This window comes from Uloborus diversus, chromosome 7 (genome assembly GCF_026930045.1).
Source record: "Uloborus diversus isolate 005 chromosome 7, Udiv.v.3.1, whole genome shotgun sequence".
NCBI classification, from domain to species: domain Eukaryota; kingdom Metazoa; phylum Arthropoda; class Arachnida; order Araneae; family Uloboridae; genus Uloborus; species Uloborus diversus.
Window position 1 is genome coordinate 64,531,802 of NC_072737.1, and position 23,360 is coordinate 64,555,161.

General features: G+C 32.3%; 1 protein-coding gene across 1 annotated transcript in view; it reads left to right on the plus strand.

Annotated features, from left to right (window-relative positions):
- LOC129225856 (discoidin domain-containing receptor 2-like) overlaps positions 1-23,360 on the plus strand; it is a 214,878-nt gene that overhangs the window by 186,653 nt on the left and 4,865 nt on the right. Inside the window, exons 6-12 of the mRNA XM_054860378.1 lie at positions 5,203-5,382; positions 6,413-6,754; positions 11,874-11,927; positions 17,139-17,329; positions 19,717-19,876; positions 21,003-21,325; positions 22,566-22,885. Of these exons, the coding sequence (XP_054716353.1) occupies positions 5,203-5,382; positions 6,413-6,754; positions 11,874-11,927; positions 17,139-17,329; positions 19,717-19,876; positions 21,003-21,325; positions 22,566-22,885 (1,570 nt within the window). The remainder of the gene's footprint in view (positions 1-5,202; positions 5,383-6,412; positions 6,755-11,873; positions 11,928-17,138; positions 17,330-19,716; positions 19,877-21,002; positions 21,326-22,565; positions 22,886-23,360) is intronic.

A 23,360-nucleotide genomic window follows, 5' to 3' on the forward strand; every position in this document is an offset into this window, starting at 1 on the left:
GCTATAATGAGGATTTACCATCCGTTATCGTTTGCCAAGAAAACACCAGACTTATTCCAAATGTGCCTCTCGTGAAAGTAAAACAACAAAAATAGGTTTCGTTTGACATTGTATTGTATGCTGAGGTTCTATTTCCATTGAAACAAAACACATAATACAGTTTTCCATTTAAAAAAAAATTCAAAGTTTTGTGTTTTTCCTTTTCTCCCAACAAAAAAAACTGTTCCTTTCTTCAAAATATATTTTAAAGAGTTAGGAAAATAAACCTTTTTTTACACATGACAGTTTGACTCTTAAGTAAAATAAAAAACAAACATATTTAGGGGTAATGAATATAGCCTCTATTTATTTATTCCTTATCTTTTCATAGTTTCTCCAGAACAACCAAAACCTTTCGGAGCATAAATATTAAGTTTTATCAACACAATACACTTTACATGCTAGAGCAAAATCGTTTCAAATAATTCTTAGGTGTAACTGAAAAATGAAAACTTTTTCTTAAAAAAGCTGACTAGCGTGCGCGTGTTAATGGAGTAAATAATTACTTTAGAGAATAGCAGCGAGGAATTTAAATCAGTTTTGCTGAAGTGCGAGAAGTGAACATCATCACGCCGTATTTTTTTTTAGACGTTGGTTAAGTTAAAAGAAATATTTCCGAGTTGATGAAATTAGGTACTTCAAAGTAAATTTCGCTTAATGTTCAAGTATGATTATATTTTAGTCATAATATTTCATCAAACGAAAAACATGCGCGAGAATTCAAAATGAGCATCGTAAATAAAGCAAAAAGAATCAAAATATTCCTGCTTATGGCTTTTTTAAAGGTAACGGTGGAGCCCCTTCACTACTGGAAAATGTTTTCTGCACATGACAGTCATTCGTGTGTGAGCCCACTCTTTTATATTGTGTATGAGTGATTGTTTGCGCTATTGGTTTCTAAGATTTACTGGTTTCACTTTGAGTTGGTGAGAAAACAGCTATTTTCCACGTGATTTTTTTTTTTTCACTACCTGTTTGGAATACCCTTTGTTTGGAATTTTACTTATTTTTCACCCGAAATATTTTTGTATATACAGTAGGACAATTTTTCGAATCAGTTGGGAGCGGATCTCATTCGGTTAATCAAAATTTCAGATAATTGGATTATTTCAAAAAAAAAATGGTCTGTTTTAATTATATATTGCATATGGATGAAAATGAGAGGAAACAAAATTCCAAGCAAAAGGGCTTTTAATTAATCAAATGAAAAGGCAACATTTTTACATGTAATACGTACTTACAAGTGCTGTATATTAGTACAGTACGTACATAACGTAATTTTCATGAAAGGCATTGCTTGATTAATATATCGGTCAAAGGAAACTTTGACTTACTTTACTGAGGATATATCTCGCAGACAAAACCATTATTTTTTTGCTAATTGCAGTACATTTCCAACTTTATTTTCCCCCCTAAAATTCCGAAAGCGATTCGGATAATTGAAATTCTACTGTATTTTATTTAATTTAATATCGAACTTAAAATTCTTGTGCGTGTGTGTTTATTAGATAAATAACAACTTATTTCTGGTATTGTTTCTTAAGAGGATTTTACGCTACTGTTTAACCACGGATTGTATGGAATTGGCAAACGTCCAGTTAAGACGAGTCAATCTGAATGAGGGGGAGAGGTAAACATTTTATGCGAGTGTTCTGCTCATCTGGATGAGACTCTGCTTAGTTTAGAAGCTAACACACATCTGCCAAAGCTAACATCCCTGAAAACTAATAGATGCGTCCATTTCCGCCTGTAAAACGGATGTTTGCCTTTCCATGCAATCCGTGGTCAGACAGTACCTGTCTAATTTCGTCATGTGAAAGACAGTACTGTAGATTATTCTACCCCCAGAGTTGCATACTCAAGCATTAAAGTTAAAGCAAAATGAATTCCAATTTTTAAAAACAACTTTTTTTAGCTTATAATTATCAATATTATGCATAAGTATATTTAAACATTATTTTTAAAAAAGGTGAGAGTTGTTTTTTTTTAGTCGCAAATCCTTTAATACGTAGTTGCATGACTAAATTTAATCTTTCTTTAAAAGGATTAATACTTACTCTCAATTTAGTGTGTAACAATAGCTAATTTCCCAGCAGTCGAACGCAAGCTGCAGAAGAATATAGATAAGACGCTCAGAAAGCAAGGATGAATTCGCAAGACAATTTCCCCTCCCGTAAGCGTGGGATTTGGTGAAGTTGGGAACAGGTGTTCCTACCGTGGAACCCATTCACTTCCTTGGTTGGAGGGGCTTCTCTTCAAAATTCACCGTCAGGGCTGGGGATGGGTTTCTAGCGAAAACAATTTATCGCTTATCAGAAGCATTGATCGCTAAAGATTTTGAGCAAACTTAAAAAGAAAACAAAACAAAACAGAAAGAGAAAGTATGAGCTGCAGCAAGAAGAATCTCTTGGTGGCAAGAGTATTGCTTTTCTCCTTCTATTTTTTTCACTGTATATTAAATTCTCCTAAACTGTAGCATTGTAAACTTAAAAGGATTCCTTTAATTTGATATCCACACGCATATGCCTATATCCCTTTATAGTACAAAGGGATATAAATTACAATTTTTGATGAAATGTATGAAGTGTCACATGTAGGACAAGATTACCGTTGTCCATGGTATGGCCCCTAAACCGTCCTCCTAAAGTATGATTATAAATTTAGTTTTTCATATTGCCGGCTCACGTACAGTAACTCTCAAATAAATGTTATTAAAACACAGAATTTACCATCAAATGTTCTGCATGCACTTGATTCGGAGTACTTAATTTTGAATGCAGAAATGGTTTCTAACTACAAAACAATATAATATTTTAAAATAATCACCTTTTTTTCCTGAACAAATAACATGCTTATTAAATATCTATTTACAATCAAATATATACCTGAATTAAGGAGTTCGTAACAACTGATATACAGTCAATGTAATCGGTTTGCTATGTGGCAGTATAAGTTAGTAAGTTTTGTTGAATTAATCATAATATTCGTGACTATGTAGTTAACCTGTACATTGTTTCTGAGCTAATTCAAAATGGGGTAACTATTTATCAGTTCCCTTGCTGAGGAGTATTGATTTATTGAAATAGGTAATTTTAGGATGAGGTAAGACGATTACTTTTACATAAATTTCATGCGTAGCAAAATATGAAGACAAAATCAAAAAAAGAAGAATGTTTATTAACTTTTAAAGGAATTTTTATTAGAAAACATGATTCTCCACTTGAAATATTAGGGTTCCACGTTGAAAAAAAAAATTTTTTTAAAGAAACTTAAGTCATAACGTATTTTGAGAGTAACAGGAAAAGGACGAATTAGTCAACAACTCGCTAGCTATAAACTTGAAACCCTAATATTGTTTCATATGGTGAGGTAACTTTTTATATGCTTGAGATCGAGTCCGGATCATATGTTTAAACGACAGTGGCCATAACCACTGAGCCGCAAGAAGAAAAAAAAAGTGGGGGGCGTTTTTCACGATAATTAGTCTCAACCCCTTGCTTTTGTTAAAGATTACTACTATTATTTATTTAATTTTTTTTTTTTAATGATGTATTATAGTTTCTTTTTCCTCTTTCTCTCTTGTAACCAGGACATTTAATGGAGCTTTACAAAATATATATAATATTCATATATGAGTCATAGATATTACGATGGAATTTATTATTATTTTTATTTTTTCTCTTTGGCGTTTATCTTCAACGATTGGCGATAAAGGCTGGCGTAGATTCTTCAGCAACCCTTACACTTTCATTTACGGTACGAAATGAAAAGGCGTGCAGAAGCAAATCCCCTCGTTTCGTCGAAGCATCCCCTTCCTTCAAAGACATCTTCAATCACTCCCAAGAAGCAAACCTCCCTCTCCTGCAAAAGACTATTTTCTTTTTCCTATTCCTGTCACAAAACGCCCCCTTCCCCGCATCTTCAGTTGGCCACTTTCCCAGCAAAAAAAAAGGAAAAAGAATTGTAACAAAGCAAAAGTTTTGCCCCCTCTTCTAGAGAAATCTACATCCTAATACATTTCAAATGACACTGTTATACCTGTCTCTTCGCAACGTTGAACAAACATGCGCCCCAGCGAAGAGTGGTCAAACAAATGTTTCTTAGGGGGTTGTGTGATTGATGTAGTTCAAACGTTTGTGTCATTCTCATAGTTGGTACTTTCTGGGGACGCCAATTGCATGAACAATAAACATATTCGGAGAAAGATGCTCTGAGCATGAAAAATAATGGTACTTACTCGTATATTTAATACGCCTTGCAAGCATTGTTGTCATATATATTGCTTTCAAAAACAGTAGTCTTTAATGAGCCTGGCTTTTCTCGTGGGTAGGTCAGTGAAACAAAGACCACTCTCCATTTGGGAATTAAAATCGAGGCATTGTGTTAATTAGGAAACGTGTTGCTAAAAGAAAAGGAAGTGTTAGTTTTGTACGTATTTCTTCAAATGTAATTTAATATGAAATTTTATTCTAGCATCCTAAATTTTATTGACAGTTTTTGGGTCAAAATTTGGCAGAAAATAAAAATTGTTTCAGTCAAAATTTTACCTGATACTGCACTTAATTTTTAATACATTTTTTTCTGTTTGAAATGAAGTTTCCCAGTGGTCCATCACCATTATCAAATTTATATGCAATACCAAGGGTTTGAAATTGAATCTTTTATTTGGACACACTTCAACTAGAATTGCCGTTGCCCTTTTAAGAACTTTAATACCCAGTTTAACACCAGGTGCTGGCATCTGGAATATCACGTTGCAAAATTGCGCATGGAATTCAATTTTGAAAATGCTGTCCGAGAGCCACCTAGCAGGCTTTTTCAATGGAAAAAATCCTGGGGGCCGTTTATACTTGCTTTATGATTTTCACTGATAATATCATTGTCACGTTAACATGTCTAAAACAATTCTACTCAAGCGAGCTTGCCAAATTATCTTATTAAGACTCTTCTCAGCATTATTCATTAAGAAAAATATGTTAAGTAACTTTAAACAAATTTTATTTTAATTGAAATGTCTCTAAATACCCCTCACAGTTTCCAATGTATTATATTGTTATGTACGTTTTATCTATAATTAAACACTAAATACTATAGAGTGGCTTACTAAATGTGTTACTGTTTATGTTACTTGATGTACAAGTACATTAATTATTAACATTTTAGATGGCCTGCTGTCATATTCGACGCCTCAAGGAGAAAGACGAGGTGTGGAAGTTGATCTATCCGATATGACGTATGACGGCATTAAAGATGACAGTTACTTGCACGGGGGCCTAGGGCAACTGACGGACGGGGTAGTAGGAGATGACAATTTCAAACATGATATTTCAGGAATGGGCAGAGGTAATATGGCGTCAAAATTTCAGCACAGATGTGTCATTTGAAAACTTTTCTAATTTAAATTGTTTTTTAATGAGAAGGAGATGCAATAAAATGGTGTGTGAAGACAAATGTACATATTTGGGTACGAATGCACTGTTTATCATTTACTTTGATGTAATTTAAAATTCATTTGAGTTTTTTTGATGTATCTTAAAAATTACTCCTTGATTATGATTTACTCTGTTGCAATCAAATAACTTGTTTCATAACTTCAAATTATAATAACTTGTGTAATGTTTTACATGAGTTATATATGTTTATCTAGTACACGATACTAGATAAATAATACACCCTCCGCCCCAAATTAGTTGCTACAGTTCAATAAATTAGTAAGGGAGAGGTGGGGCACGTAGGTCCGCTTTTTTACTTATCATTTTTTATTTCACCAAAAAATTTAATGAGCAGTATGATTTTCTACAATAAGTTTCACTAAACACTTCTCAACACCACAGATTTTTTTGGAAGTGTTGAATTGATGAACTTTTTTTATATTATTTTTTTAACGAATCCTCGTAAAGTGCCTCACGGATGGGGTACTTTGGTCCGCCTGATGATGCACGTTGGGCCGCATGGATCAAAGAACATTTGGTATAATTTTAGTGATAAATTACTACCAAACTTAGCTTCAATTAATAAAATAAATTTGAGCAAGTTATTTTATTCCCTTAATTTTTCAATTCGCAAAAATAAAGTAGCCATTTTTCTTTCCTACTATTATCTTTGCTGATTACATTATATCTGATAGCTCTAGTAGTGCTCTGGTAGTTTGACCACATCATAAAGTAAAGTCTTTGATATTGCATCTAATGTAATATCAAAGATCAAAAATGTGTTTCCATCCACATTTTTTCAAATTGGTTGGAGTCGTTTTTTTTAATTATATTAATTAATTTTTATTGCAGAAAACTATCAACTGAAACGGATTTTTTGCTCCTCTCAGATCGATTCTTAGTGATTCGAAGTAAAATTAATTTGATTTTTACTTTTATAGGCTACGAATGGGTCGGATGGAAAAACGATTCATCGTACGCACGACCGGTCGAAATGATCTTCGCCTTTGACCAAGTCCGAAACTTCACGGCAGCCTATTTCTTCTGCAACAACATGCATACGAAGGAAGTTCAAGTCTTCGCTTCTGCTAAGATCTGGTTCAGCATCGGCGGGAAACATTTTCCTGGACCACCAGTCAATTTTTCTTACATGGCCGATTTTTTCTTCGAGAAAGCGAGAAACGTTACCATATCACTCTACCAGAAAGTTGGGAAATTTGTAAAAGTAGAACTCAGTTTTGCTTCAAAATGGATGCTCATCAGTGAAGTTGCTTTTAATTCAGGTAAATGAATTGGAACTTCCTTCACCTTCAGCGCGAGTGTAAATTGTGGAATTGGAGATGAACGATCGGCCACTCTCCATTTCCAACCTTTCGAGAAAACGGCACCACCTCTTACACTGTTAGAAATTACCTTACATTTTAAGGTAAGAGTTACTGGCATTCATGTTGCCAGTAACTTCTGCCGTAAAATCCTATTTTACTGAAACATTTTACAGCAGAATAAACGAGAATTAAAAAACGCAACATGCTTGTAGCTGGTTCGATCTCGGGACCTTCCTATTAGCAGGCGGCTTTGCTCACCAGCATACCACTTGGGACACATCGAGTGAGTGGAAATACGGTGCTGTGTGCTTTGCACTGTAAGTCACGAGGTGTATCAATTGGCGCTGTAATCGGTTATTCTTTTCGGTAACATTTACAGCATTATTTTTCCTGTACTGTAAGCACTCCATTTTACAGTCATATTTGCCATAAAAGTTTCCTGAATTTTTAACAGTGTACCCTTAATTTTTCGAATCCAAAAATGTGGCAACGACAAAAAGTAAATTACTTTATGTGCATGAATTTAATAATAGTTTAACTCGGTAAAAATACAACAAAATTATTTCTAAGAAAGATATGTCTATATCAAAGAAAGTTGTTTCATTTTAAAATCTAGTTGCATAGGCATTTAACTTGATTCAATTAGTTACTTTTTGCCATTAATTTTACATTTGTTGATATTAACTCCAAGAATTAGTAAAATTCTTTTTCAATATTTTATAGTCCAAAAAGGGAAAACCATGATGAAAAAATAGTCAAATCAATTAGCGTGATGGAAGAAAAGCTTATCTGAAAAATTACTGTAAATAAAATATTGCAGTATACGCTTAAAATATTTAGAATACAAGCATTCTAATCCTAACTTTGAAAATGAAAAGAAAAAAAAATTCAACGAAAAAATTTATTTTTTGATGTTGCTAATAAACCGAAAAATGAATAAAATAATGTGTTTGAGAAAACATGCCTGCAGCATTTTATGTAAATAAAAATGAATTTGACTTGAGACAGTCTTATAGCTGAATAAATACGATACATATTACTATTAAATTATCTATGGGTTGATTCTGGAAATCTAATTTTCATGTTAATTCATTTCTTAGCAAAATGAAATACATGCTGCGAAATAAAATTAAAATGATACAAGTTACTAAGCAGAAATTTCTATTTTTAATTAAACAATTTGCCTTGCTAATGAGGCCTTCGTAAAAATATACTATGTTAATAATCTTATAATGCGCTAAGATCATTTACTTAGAATTTAAAAAATATATATATATTTATTTTATATGAAAAGAATGCACATCGTTATTGAAAAGTTTTTGAATTAAAAAAATGCTTCTATTAAAAACGGCAAAAAGTAGATACGGTATTAAAAAATTTAAAGAAATTTCTTTTTTTCCCTATGGTACCGAATTGTTTATTTTATCTTCAAAATGCATTTCTTACACTTTACATCTCTGAACTTTTTAAATCAAACACAATCAGAACCCTTGCTTTTATTCAACATGCTTATTTTATGTTGTTATTTTACCTCCACCTTCAGAAGAAAGTTCTGTTTTACCCATTTTTCTCTCCTTAAAATTAATGACACAAGTCAAGAAAAACGAATTTTCTTCCCACATCATGTCTCCTCTCATTCAAACCTTTTTTTAAAGTACATTTTATACTCGAAATTTTCCCAACAAAAATTGAAATGAGTGGAAGCAGAAACGAAGTTATTTATGAAAATGAAGTTAGACTCCAGGAAATACGAGACAAAAGTTTTTTTCCTTTCCCTTTCAAATGCAGCTACTAATATCGAATTTCAGAGCTTCTTTTAGTGTAAGGAAGAGCAGCAGTGAAGCTCTCTTGAAGTGAATTACAATGAAATAGGATTTGATCTTTTATGCATTTCGAATCTGTTGATCTACATTCATAATGCACACGATGCAACATTTGTACTTTAAAATGAGCCTAATGCATTTACAGTAGATCTTAAATTGATAAAGCATTCAGCTTGAAGTCATTTATCAGAAGAAAATTAATTTAGGTTTTGAAAATTCCGGAATTGATATATTTCATCTTTTTAGTCATTACTAGTGGTACCCGCAAGACTTTGCTCGTAATAGAAGAATTGAAAGATCTCGCCAATTGGCTTGTGCCCATGTTACGGATGATAATTTCGTAATTTACTCGTCCATCTTATGATAATTTTGTTCTTGAAATTGAAATAGAAAAAGAACCACATCGAGTTTTCGAAAAATCGCTTCGAGGTGCACACCCCCATGCTACAAACTAACTTTGTGCCAAGTTTCATGAAAATCGGCCGAACGGTCTAGGCGCTATGCGCGTCACAGAGATCCTGACAGACAGATAGAGATCTGGACAGAGAGAGATCCTGACAGACAGAGAGACTTTCAGCTTTATTATTAGTAAAGATAAAGAGTAATAATAAAGCTGAAAGTCTCTGTGTCTGGATGTCCGGAGGATGTCTGGATGTCTGTAGGATCTCTGTGACGCACATAGTGCCTAGACCGTTCTGCCGATTTTCATGAAATTTGGCACAAAGTTAGTTTGTAACATGCCGGTGTGCACCTTGAAGCGGTTTTTTGAAAATTCGACGTGGTTCATTTTCTATTCCAATTTTAAGAACAAAATTATCATAAGATGGACGAGTAAATTACGAAATTATCATAAAATAGAACCGTAACATGGGCACAAGCCAATTGGCGAGATACGAAATTATCATAACGTGGAACCATAACATGGGTACAAGCCAATTGGCGAGAAAATTCACCATACAATATTTGTAAATATACAGGCGAAACAAAAGACCTTTTAATTTTATTATAACGAGCAAAGCTATGCGGGTACCACTAATTACTGGCGGAACCCGCACGACTTTTCCCGTAGTAGAAAATTAAAACGTCATTTGGTTCGCCTGTATATTTACAAATAATGGATGATGAATTTCTCGACAATATGCTATGTTAATTTGCTCGTCCATGTTTTGGTAATTTGCTCGTTCATGTTATGGTGATTTAATAGTCTTTGTTAGGATAACTCGCTCGGTGAAATGAGCTTAAAATTAAAAGAACAAAATCGATTTTTTTTAAATAGCTTCAAGGTGTTCACTCCCATGATACGAACTAGTTTCGTGCCAAATTTCATGAAAATCGGCTGAACGGTCTAGGCACTATGCGCGTATCAGACATCCAGAGACACTGACTTTCAGCCTTATTATTAGTAAAGATAAGGATATTTATTGATATTGCTTAATATTCTACGGCTTAAAAAACCAATACATATATTTTCATCGATTCCTTTTTATCGCTTCAGGATATATTTTAATTTAAAGAATCAAATGTGTCTATTATATAGATATCGACATCTTCTTAACATTCTCGTTTTAAAGATATTAATTGACGACTGCTACAAAATTAAAACCATAGCCCTCTCTTTTTGACATTTTTGGCATTGCTCCACTTTCTATTACATTAAATACCTGTGCATTCGTTTTCAGATTTGCTTTATTTTCGTTTGTCTTTAAAGAACAGTAAAAGTTTGTTTTTAAAAAACAAATGCTTCAACGCTATATCACTAACTTCTCAGAGTACTTTTTTTTTGTACTATTAACTCATAACGATTGCAAAATTAAAATTCTAAGTCTTCTTTTTTTTTTAAATCCATTGCCTCATTTTCTGTTACCAAAAATCCTCCTATATACATTTTGATATTTGCTTTACTTTAGTTTGAGTAAAAGTTCTGTGTTTAAAGAACAAATGTTTCTACGATGTAGTACCGTCTTCTCAGCCTCCTTATTTTTTAAGAGCGCCAGCGTTGGTCTCAGACCCGACTAGAAGCAATGGAAATCGATCCTTCATTGCGCATTAATAACGGTCGAACCCAGCTGTGGCCACCGCGCTCCTAGAAACTCTCGCCAAGAATTTTGCTTCTGAAAAAAGGGGCTTGTTCTCAAACCTTTTTTTTTTTTTTTTTTTTTAACTTTATTTTAAAACGTTTAGAGCTTGATTAGATAAAACATTTGATGAATTGATTTGGGAATCATTTTGATTGGGGACACGAATCCTTTGTGCAGTACGTATTTTTAATGATATTATTTAAATTTTGTTTGCACATCGTTTTAGTTTACTTTAGAGCTAATTTCTGTGCTCCCTTCACAGGAAGGTAAAGATACCGAGTATCACTCTAAAAATTAGTTTTTAAAATAGATTCGGCAATTTTGCGGTACAATGGGGTTGTTTCCTTCAGTTAAAAGTAGTATTTTTTGTCACTGAAATCGATAGGATAAGCAAATAATAATAATAATAATAATATGGACCCAGAAAATACTTTCTTTTTTCCAACAGTTAATGTTTAATTAATTTTTTAAAATGTCTAATTTTTCAAACAAGACGTGGTCTTGATGACGTCACAAATGATGCTATTTGGCGCACCTTATGCACGTTATGATAACCACGCAGCGAATTAAAATTGCGCTCTACGCTTGCTATCAACCATATCGTTACCAATACACGTGAGTAAAGATGCGAATTAAATATTTTGCTCAGTGAATGGCAACACTGAATGGCATTTCATCATCTGTGATGTCATCGGCAGAAGCGTAAATAATGAAGGCAAGCGATTTAAGTATTTTTTTTAAATATTAAACTTGAAAAAATTATTTAAAAAATGGTCAGATCCTATGTTTTTAAGCATGTTCTTTCACAAAAATATACTTTTAAAATTTTGGAAACGACCCCATTTTACGAATTCAAAATACCCTTATATTGAATTTTAAAGATTTTCGAGGTTAAAGAAATTATGTAATGAAACAATAAACATTCATTTTTAATTTCAATTGATCAATAATAATTCAATTCAAATTTCTTAAATATTTGTTCTTTGGTTTGTCGGATACAGTTTAAGAAAAACCTCCAGCACACTTCATAACTAAATTTTAAAAATATCTCCTTATATAATCTTGCTTTGGATCAGCTTTACAGTGACATGAAGTGTTCCGAGGTACAACAAAAATGTTTAGTACATTACGAGGTCACGTATTTTCACCCTGTTTTATTTTGTTATCTGTTTTCAGTTCCTGCTGTTGGAAATTTTACGGAAGAAGAGCAACCTGCAGCACCCCCCATAGGTAAAGTTATTTGCAATATTTCAAGAGCTATTGCATTATACAACTTTTTTTTTTCACTGTTACGAGAAACCTCTATTTTAATAATAAAAGGCCAAAAAGGGTAAGCTTAAGACTAATAAACATCCTGCAAATGCTTTTTCGGGTGTTTTTTTTTTTATAAGTCCTTTTTTTCTAATGAGCTTAGATTTTGTAACACCTAAAAGCGTGTCTGCAAATAGATGCAAATTATGTGCTTTGATAACATTGCCTCAAACTCCACCCCTCCTTTGAAAAGAGAAAAAAAATGCATTTGGAACTACTCTTAATGTCAATAATGATTTTTTTTTTCTTTAAAAAACAACATCATGTAATTGTATGTATTTTACTTTACTTGCATTAAATATCATGAGTATAAAAATTATCTAGGATTGCAAAGAATACAAGAGAGTATGCTTTAGGTATAACGGGCTTTCACGTGCATTTCTCCCTTTTTGAATAAGTGCGTATTCTAGCAGCCTAACAATAAATAAGTGATGAAGCAAAGATTTTCTTTATTTTTCTACTTGTTAGAACCTATTTTTTGCATCGTGTAATTTAACTGGGTGAAAAGGTAGGGTTGCTGCGTATGTGAACAATTTTTTCAACTCTTAATTTCTCAAGAAATATTATCAATGTCTAGAGTATAAGTGTCCTTATGATTGAATAGTCTTTTCTTTGTGTCCAGGATTTTTTTTTCACATTTTTATTAAAAAAATATTGCTTTACTTTATGGAATTTTAAATAAGTGTCTTCAATTGTTCACACGTGCCGACGAATAGGGGGGACGAACAAGCCTGGCTCACATATGAACACGACTGAAAAATGCTGGACAAGCATTAAATTTCAACGAAACATGCTTTAATCTGAAGCATAATACGTATATATCAATTACATTGAAGGGGTTGTTACCAATGCTGTGTCAAATTAAAATGTACAGTAACTGTCTATAAGATTTTTTTTTTTTTTTTAATTATATAACTCTGCTCATTGTCAAAGTTTTAAAGTTTCATAGTATATTCTAATCACTGGATCGACCAGAAAAAACTTATAAGACTAAACAATACAAAATATCTTTTATCAAGTAAAATTAGTTTTTGTTATGTAGTGCGTTTATGCTTCATACAGAATATGATAATGAATTGAAAATATATTTTGAACTTCAGTCTCTAGTTAACAGAAATTATTTCATCTTTTTTTTTTCCTTGTAAATATTATTTTACACTAAATTACTGGCCAACTATTTAGTAGCAAAATAATTTAAAAAATAATAAAATAAGAATAATTTACTAATAATACTGTAGTACTAACAGTAAATTTAAAAATCGATTGTAGCAAAATAGTAATTATACGTTTTACACCTCTTTTAACACTTATAATCACCGCCCTACTAATATTTATATTACAGAGAGGATATGGGAACTGTTCACATGTGCCCCTACACATTGTGTTCACAAGTGTCTCGTCATCTACCTTAGAAATAATTTTAAAAAAAAACGAATACTTAATTTTAATTAAAAAAAATAAACAGTGTCATACATTTACTTGAATGTTCATATAATGGTTTACAATAATTAAGTATAGCTTAATAGTTAGCTTCTGCTAAAACAAAGAAGCTTTCAACACAGGGTCATTCCGTGCGAAATGAGCAAATCAGCTGTGGCTGACATATCACAGATTTCAATGAAAATTTTTATTTAGGTAAGCCATACATATCTATTAGGGAATGCAAAGTATGGAAGTTTAAAAACTGTTTGTTGCTTTGTTATTGAAATTAGAAGTTGATGCTGACGCTAAGCCTAAATTTTCAGAGTCCATTGCTACCAGTTTGGGACTCAATAACTCCATAAGTTATAAACGTACACTTAAAAAATAAATGATTCCGCATTCTATAAACAATTCTCTATTGAGAAAGAGCAAAGTAAAATTTATTCCGATCTTCTTTTGAATCTGAGATATTAACAAAGATTAAAATTTTGCCAATTTACTTCAGATTTTAAATCACTCTTCTAGCTTTTTTAATGAAGAAATAACAGTAAAAATAATTCAGATTGAAAAACTATCTATAACTAACTATCTGCTCTAATTTAGTAACTGTTTATGAATTTTTTGATGACGAAATTGTACTTTAAAAAATCGAAAATTTCCAAAAATTTCATTTTTTCCTCTGTTTTAAATGTTTTTTTTTTTTTTTTTTTTTTTTTTTGAAGATGAGGGAATGCTCTAAATTTACTCAATTTTTTTACGTAACGTATTAAAGTGTCTTTTAGATGCTACTACATTTTAATCATTGGTATCAGCGTATTTTTGTTATTAGAGTAACTTGAACTAAGCTAAAATTTCATTAGTTACTTCTTTTTATTTTGTAAATTTAGCAAAACCAACCATTTCTTTCGTGTTTCATTTTCTCAAAAGCATGTTTATGAATTACAGTCTGAAATGTACACTTTTTAATTGAAATAAATGTTAGTTTTACTTGCTTTTGCATCATTTAGTCGTTTATCCAATTCTTTGAATTCTCGTAATTTCACATACGGATCAATCCATACAGGTTCCATACAGTATAAACTACTCATTCATGTTCAAATATTTCTAAGTTATCAAATTAAAATAATCATTTTGAAAATTACAGTATGTTTTTTCAGTATAATGTATTACATAGGGCACAATATACGTAATTTAAGAAGGTGCCATGACGTTTTCACACTTTTTATTTCTGTTTTAGTGTGTGAATTGACTAGCAAAATTGCTTAATTTCAAAGACCTGTATCTTTTTTACAAACCAAATTCTAAAAACAATATGTACAACATGTATAGTACTTGAACGGAATATTCAATTGGCCAGGAAAATTTACTTTTAATTCTATCCCCTTTGGGTTTATAGGGATCTAAAAATGTCATTTTCGTCATTTTTCCGATTTCTGAGGGGCTGTAATCTATAAAGGGTGCACAAACACACAGAAACAGTTACGTATTCGTTTTAGCCTGGTTCCAGTGATTAGTTTTTGTTTTATTTCATTTTGTGTTTCCGTCCCCTACGTGAGTTATCCCCCTTTGAAATGAGTAAAATTTTTACATTTGGTCTTGAACTTTAACCTGTTACCATTATTTTAATTATTAACTTACAGCTACGTAACTCAGCATATAAGACTATCAACTTATGCACTTTAACATCAAAGCGTTAAATTAACTGTCATAAATGTAATTCAAATAGATTTCGGCCAAAATGCAAAGGTCTCATTTTTGACTACGAAAATCACTTTTGATGACCTCTAAAAAATCAAAGGTTCAGTTGAGAGAAAAAATAAAAGTGGTTTTAAACATCTTTCATATGCAGCTTTTAGGACTATGAATTTCAAAAAAAAATTAAAAATGGTCGAGCGCACCCATCCGTCGAAATTGTATGGATTGACCCATAGAACAAAAAAAAAGCTATTTTTCTGAATTTTATTTCATGTTTGGAAATCAAAAACCAATTTCGAGTTTCTTCAAGCAAATAGTAGAAACACAGCTCTATATTCTTGAAAAATTTTAAAGTTGTCTGAATTTTCGCTCACTTGAATTTTTGTGTGTACGTGAAGGGGAAAATCATCATTTTACAAAATGGCACTAAGTTTAAAACTGATTTTAAAGACAAAAGAGTTAAAATACAACTTCAAAAGTAAGGTAATTCTTTTATGATACTTAGCACATTATTGGGTATTAATTTCATCAAAGCTAATTCATTCCTTAAAGATTGAGATTAAAAAATAAAATGCTAAATTATGAGAAAATTGAAATATTTTCAGTTTTTGAAACTCGGTTAAAAGTTAACTATAATAACTTTGAAAATTTTACTGATATCAGATTAATTACCCTACTCAATAGATTGCAACAACATATAACTTTTATGTTTTCATTAAATAGTTAGTAAGATACAAGCCTTCAAAAGTGCAACATTTAGCATTTATGAGAATGCTGTTCAATTTGACCAATTTTCAATCGCATGTAACTATTAAAATAAAAAATTTCAGGCAAAAATATTTTAAATATTTTTATATAGGCATAAAAAGAACATGTATACCAAATTTCATAAAAATCTGTTACCATGCGGCCACCACTTTTTTGCGAATTTTGCTCATTTCGTATGGAATGACCCCACAGGAACATTAACTGGCTCCTTGCTCTGTAAGTTTGGCCAAAAAGTAGGACCATTACTTGAGAATTTTTCAAGAATTTTTGCTTGACGTTATCCTAGCAAAATATACCATGTTCACATGCCCCCCCCCCCCTCCGCCCCTTTTACCTACATGTATTGCCAATAAGTTTGTTATCAATTATCAGGCGACAAATAACTGAAGGGGTTTTTTGTGAACTGTTTCTGCACGTTTGGTAAGGGCTTAACTTTTAAGTAATGAAGCATGGGTACTTTACAGTGCTCAGAGCGTATTTTTAGTCGCAATGTCTAAATCCTGTTAAATTAATAAATAACATATAATTGAAAAAAATACAGAGACTAAACTCCCATGGAAGTTAATCCCAGAGTTTGAATCTCTAGGTTTTCTTCTATTCTATTTTTGCTACTTTCATTCAAGGGCACCCCGATGGGAGGTTATGAGAGGTCACTGTGACTCCTTATTCGGCTAGTTTTGACTGACGCTCCTTTGTATTGAATTTATTTTCGAAGAACCGTGATTTTTCTTTGTTCATTTTTTTCGTTCAACCCTTTCATGTTTTAAATGATGCCGAACAACTTTCTCATTAGATGAAGATACGTGTAGAAGCTCGTATTTTGCCATTCGGCAAAATTCGGAATCTCATTCCATAATTTAAAAAATTTCCCCAGCCCAAACAAAAATCCCTTCTAAAGTTCGAGTCAACTCCGCTTCCCAGTTCACCACTTTCGCTCACCACTCAAGAAATTGCTTCTGATATTTTTCTGTTTTGAGTATTATATCCAAAACGAAATGCAGTTCAGCCCAAAGCGTTACAGCAGTTAGCAGTTGCTCAGTTTCTTATCACGGGCATGAATAAGTGAGGAAATTCAGTTAACTTTCACGTTTTTTCACGTTAACCCCAGTTGAACATCCATTTATTCCTCTTAATCCAAAAGTAGTCGTTCAATTTTTTTTTCTCTTTTGCTTTTATCTTCTATAACAATTAAGCCCACATAAGTAGATAAATGTAAAAACACTAAAGCAAATTTTTATTTTTCAGTGAGTACAGCCATGAGTGAAGACGCTCTCACCAATCAGTATGTTGGTTTGGTCATCGGTGTGCTTGCAGCGGTTATACTTCTATTAATTGTTGTCATATTTATTATCATTGCTCGAAATAAGAGAAGAAAACATACTACACCTCATACAATACTAAAACCAGTTGATAACAGAGTTACTATAAACATGAAGGTAAGTAAAATTTAAACTATGTATTAATACATAATTACATTATACAATAATACGTAAACAGCTACTAATGTGAGCACTTTTTTCGACATTGCTCTTTGTATTTACACGAAAATTATAACCATATATATTTATTGCAATATTTGTACAATGTATTTTTTGACTACTGAAAAAAAGGTTTACAAAGTTCAACTTGTTTTGTAAAATGTTACACATTATCTTTCACACATATGTACTACTTTACGTTTTAGGGGAGAGTGTTGTACATTAGAACATAAGTCGTTGTAGCATAATTATATCCAGTTGTAGAGTTTCAAAAATTCATAGCTAGCAAATGAAAGCAGATTGAGAAAACTATTAAACCATTTTAAGGTGTACATTTTGTTTACCTCCCCGCATCAATAAATCAATTCTAATGATATTCATCATATCAATGATACAGTTTGTTAATAAAAGTCATAATTTAGAAGAAAAACAATATTAAGGCTACTTCAAAGTTCAAAAAAAAAAAAAAAAAACATCGATTGGGGACGTTACAAGCCACCTAAGGTAAAACACTCTCTACTAATGTTGTTGCAAAATGATATTTTCACTATCAATAGTTGTCATTATAATAAATTTTCACCAACAGTATTTGGTTTACAATTATTATGAGCGGATATTCACATGCATGGTAAAGTCAATGCTCTGAAACAAAACTTATTAAACGTTATTTCATTAAGGTGCCTTGGTACACCTTTTTCAACAACGGAAAGTTTTTACGTTATCCATTTTAAGCAGTTACCAGAGATGCTAAAGCATTGATTTTATCATGCAATTTAACTGCAACCAATTTTACTAATGTTCATACTTGTTAAAAGTATTTTTTCATTATAGTTTTGATTCAAATAATGTTAAAACCAGAACCTTTTTTGCATAAACAAACATATGTTATCTACCGTAATAATAAATGCAAACATTAAGAAAGTAGAACATTTTAATGACTATATAACAACGAAGATTATCCATTAGGTTGGGCCGAAAAAATCGAAATTCTGCAAAGCACTTCGTCATAGAGTACAAAAAAAATGTTTGGCTGTCTAAGATTTCTTCAAAAAATAAAATAAAAAGAATGTGTACAAAATGTTTGAAATTTCGCAGAAAGTTTAGACTTAAAGCGGGAATTTTGTAATTTTTTAAAACAAAATACACAAACCTCGATTGAAACTTATGCAGTTTTATGCCTTTGGGTTAATTTCATCTGTTCTGGCAAGAGGCATAAATTTCAAGTTTTAAAAAAAAGCTGTTTTTTTCTGGAATCGTCTTGAAAAATTTCGGACGGGTTTGAACCCTAAAAACCCACCCCTTAATACGCACGACCCTGACCACATGTGACAAATTATTTCCCAGAAGTCATAACTTTGAAAATGTTGAAGGTGTTGGGACTATTGTGGAGGATGGAGACTAAAAGTTTACAAGATCTTTACTAATAATCTAATTTCAGAAAGTGAATTTTTGCATATTATTTGCATGTAGTTTGCATATTATTGCTCTATTGTGTTAATTGAACTTTGATGTGCATTTATTTAAAAGCATAATAGTTCAATAGATCAGCCCAAGATAATGTATCAAATATCAATCAAAAATTTAAATAAAACAATTTTGTATATAGATAATTTTGTTGTATATGATACTATTGCCCCTTTGCAACATGTCACTTTTGCGTTTTATTCATACTTCCCAATGCTCGCTATACTTAAAATGAAAAAAAAATCTTCTGCAGTGATACAAATTCTTACAAAATCTGCAGATAAATTGATGCTAACTTGTAAGATAATTATTTAAAAAGCATACAAATGCTAGGTTTTAATATGTACTGTCCCAAGTACCACGCACATTGGGGAGATGTTTAATCAACGGTGGCTAACGGTAGAAGCTGATAGGAAAGGCGGGTTGGCAGTACAACGATGAGCCAACGATGACTGTACAGTTTTTGGGCATCATTCTGTGAATATTTTTCATGAGTCATCGGGGGGGGGCTCATTGGGATATTGTTAGGAGTTGTAGCAGATCGTTGGCCATTCGTTGTCAAATGGTTGATTGGGTAACGGTTACCAAAGTGGACATTGCTTACCGTTGGCCAACCATTGGAGCTCCGGAGCTCTTTCGTTGAACAACCATCTCCCAACCGTTTGTGCTACTTGGGGTGTTAGTGATTTGAATTGTTCATAAATTCTTTGATAAAGTTGTGTTAGTTTTTTCTCTCACTCCCAAACACGTTTTAAATCAGCTGTTTCATATTTATGTAAGCTATTTAATAAAGGTATAAACTTAAAACTAAATTTCAAAAAACAACAGTAAACCAGCCTTTCCAACTTGCATTGAGATGTATCTTTAAAAATTTTCTGAAGGATTTAGGTCTAAGTTATTCACAGTGTTCCCCCTTGGCCTGCCAGTCAAATGGTACGATATATGGACATCAGGTTGTCTTGGATGATGCGGATCCTGATAAGCTGCTGTATCAAGAGCCTCAAGATTTTAAAATTCCTTATCATGGAACATATAGCAATGGTAAGTTCGATAGTATGATTTTAAAATAATATCGTGCTATTAAAAAAAAATTATTAAAATTGTTTCCAAGATAAGACTCGCATATCAGATCATTTAGACAGTATATGCAGCCCGGTTACCACATACTGAGACTGCAGTTTCGTTTTTATTAGAACTCTTCAGCTGGAGGTCGATGTCATCTCATTGAAACTGAGAGTGCCAACAAACTGAGAGATAAAATGAATTATCTACGTACCAGTGCTTTTTCTACCAGTTTGTTGGCCCGCCCCCAAACTGGCCATGGTATATTGCATGCAGTTCTGCCTTAGCGCTAGCTCATGAGCAGTAATTTACTGCAAAACATTTAGACAGTGTTTTATTTATTTAGTTACTTATGCATCATTGTTAGGTTAATGTAATACGTAGCAACTGCAAAAAGAAATCATTAGTTCAAATAAACTTGCTGGAGACGAATTATTCATATTACACAAACATACAAATTTTGCAAACTTTCTCTTAATCATGCAGGGCCGGATTTGGAAGTGTGGAGGCCCTGGGGCAACGAGGGTGTGGAGGCCCCTAATCAGGGTTCGAAAAGATCATCATATTTTCGAAAATATCCGATACTTTGATATATATCCGAATATTTTGATATATATGTATATATATCCGACATTTTCGACCTGTGAAAGTTAGCATATTTTGTAAAAATTTTATAGTGGAGGCCCCGGGGCAGTGGCCCCGCCAGCCCTCCCCTAAATCCGGCCCTGTAATGGTGTCTCAAATTATATTTTTGAGTTGTTTTTGAGTAAAGTAAGCATGCTAATTTTAAAACTTCTACCACATCAAAGTGTTTTTTTTACTTCTTACGAATGTGACTACTTTCCAGAGTAGACGTGCAGTTAAGGAAGTCATTTTTCCTGGTGAATGACAAAAAACTTTTTCATTTGATATAAAGTGGTTATTCCCCAAAACATTATTTGAGAAAATTGTTACTTCATTTTATTGTCAGTGCAAAAAATGTAATTTTGTGTAAGGAATTTAAAATAAAATCCGGTATATTAGTAACACAAAAAGTGGTTTGCTTTTCCTTGCATTGTGTATGCAATATTTGTTAGTGTTGCTTACCAAATAATGTTGTTTTCAGAATCGACGACATCTAGAGAATATGCTGTTCCAGATGTCACAAAAAGCACATCTCCGAACCCATCCATCCACCCGCCACCAACTCCATCGAACAAACCTGCTTTTCCTCAGACATTGCCAAAGCCACTGCAGAAGCCTCCGTCAGAAAGATACTACGCAGCCACAGATGTGGTCAAGATGCCAAATCTTCAAGGAGTTAGCGGAAATACTGTGTATGCGGTGCCTAGTGTTGATCTGCTTAGTCGAGACGATAGCCCAGTCAGAGAGATACCAAGGCATAGGCTGCATTATATAGAAAAGTTAGGCGAAGGACAGTTTGGAGAGGTGAGTTTTGTAATGACATTTAATTTCAACCACATCGCTGATAGGCATGTAGTTACTCTTGAGGATTTGTAAAACCAAGCAAGAATAATGTTCCACATTTTTGCTATGGAAGCAACAGTAACGCAATTGCATAATATCTTTGTTCGCTTTGGTATTCCTATTTTATAATCAGATGCAGAATGGTCTTGTAAGCATTATGCATTATATAATAAGAAAAAAAGTTTCAACAAAAATAATAAATAATAATATCCATGTAGGGAAAAATAGATCAACTACTAATAGTAATATTGAAATCTTAGAATTTATGAGGCAAATCTGTTGCAGTTACCAACCGACAAAAATACGGAAAAAAAACAGAAGATTTTTTTAAATTGAAAACTACAGAAAAAATTGAGCTAGTTAAAATGAATCAATTGTTTGAGGCTTTTTTGCTTGCAGTATGCTTATGACGATAAAAATGGCGACGAATAAGAGAGTAATAACCGCTATTTCAAAATAGAATTTTCAGTTTTTCTTTTAGGTAGAAGATGGAAGTCAGTTTTGACCTATTTAACTGAGTATTTCTACTCATTTTCTATTTTCATATCTCGTATTAAGGTTATGAGAAGAAATTTAAACTTTGTATATAAGCTTTCTGTAAATAAGAACATGTTTGTATTTTTTGTAAAAGTAACTTCTAATAGTTACATTAACCCTACTGTACTTATATTTTATGGTGTTTTGATTATCCGCCTTTTAAAAGACATATTTTATGCTCCTATGGAACGATTTATGATTCTAAACCAAGTGATTTATTTTAATGTGACTTACGTTTAATTTATTCTTAAACGTATGAAATATTTTTTAACACATTAAAGGTTTCAAAGAAATGTCGCATATATGTTTTTTCACATTTAACATTATTAGATACTATTTTGAGTCAATTTTACACCCTTTATATTATTGACATTCTATACGTGATGGCCAAAGTTTTTCAAAATTAAAAGAATTATCTGCGTTTTTAAATAATGGCGTTGCTAGTTCTATGTATCTAAGAAAAATAAATCTATGAGACTGGATTGAAACAAATTGCTTTGGTGGTAATGGGTAGCAATGGTTTTACGTGTGATAACCCTTAGATTCAAAAATCAAAAACCACTGTGGAATTTCGGTGCCATTTTAAAAGGCGGATAAGTTTAAGCTTAAAATAATTATTTAAAGAAACTCAAATATTCATTTGTAACCATCTGCATATTCTAAGGTACACCTTTGCGAGGCCGAAGGAATACCACAACTGGTAGATGTTCCTTGCTACGGAAGTAAGACCCTGGTTGCAGTTAAAACCCTCAGGAAAAATGCATCAGAACAAGCTAGGAACGACTTTTATAAGGAAATCAAGATTCTGTCAAGGATACGAGATCCAAATATAGTGCATGTGCTAGGAGTGTGTACAAAAGACGAACCCCTGTGTATGACAGTGGAGTACATGGAAAATGGAGACCTCAATCAATATTTACAACAACATGTGCCTGAAAACATTATCAGTTCTCCATTCAAGCCAAATTCACATAAAGTTTTGAGGTAGGTAACGTGTAAACGGATTGGCAATGCATGTATTACGAATAAGAAAATAGAGATAGATTTGTGGATGTTTTTTAGTTAAAATGCGACATTTCTTTGAAATAGCAGTGTTTTATTATAAAAATTATATGATTTTGGTAGTTAATTCTTTGTTTTATGCAGTTGCAGATTTCCCGCCTATCTTTCCTAAATTTCTTACGAAATAAACACCAAAGATCAAAAGTAAAGGCGGTTAAATACCAAACAACGTGGCTGCACACACATTAATTGCATAGGGGTGGGCTGCATCTTTTTATTACTAAAAATAAGGGCTTTTTAACAAACATTTCTTGTTAATTGAATTCTGGTTGGTAAATTAAAGCAACGTTAAATTTTTAAACAAGGTTAATATACAAACATTAAGTTCGTATTGAGATATGACAATACACTTTCTTAAGTGACTAGAGTAGAGTAATTAAGTTTTTTAAATTTTAAT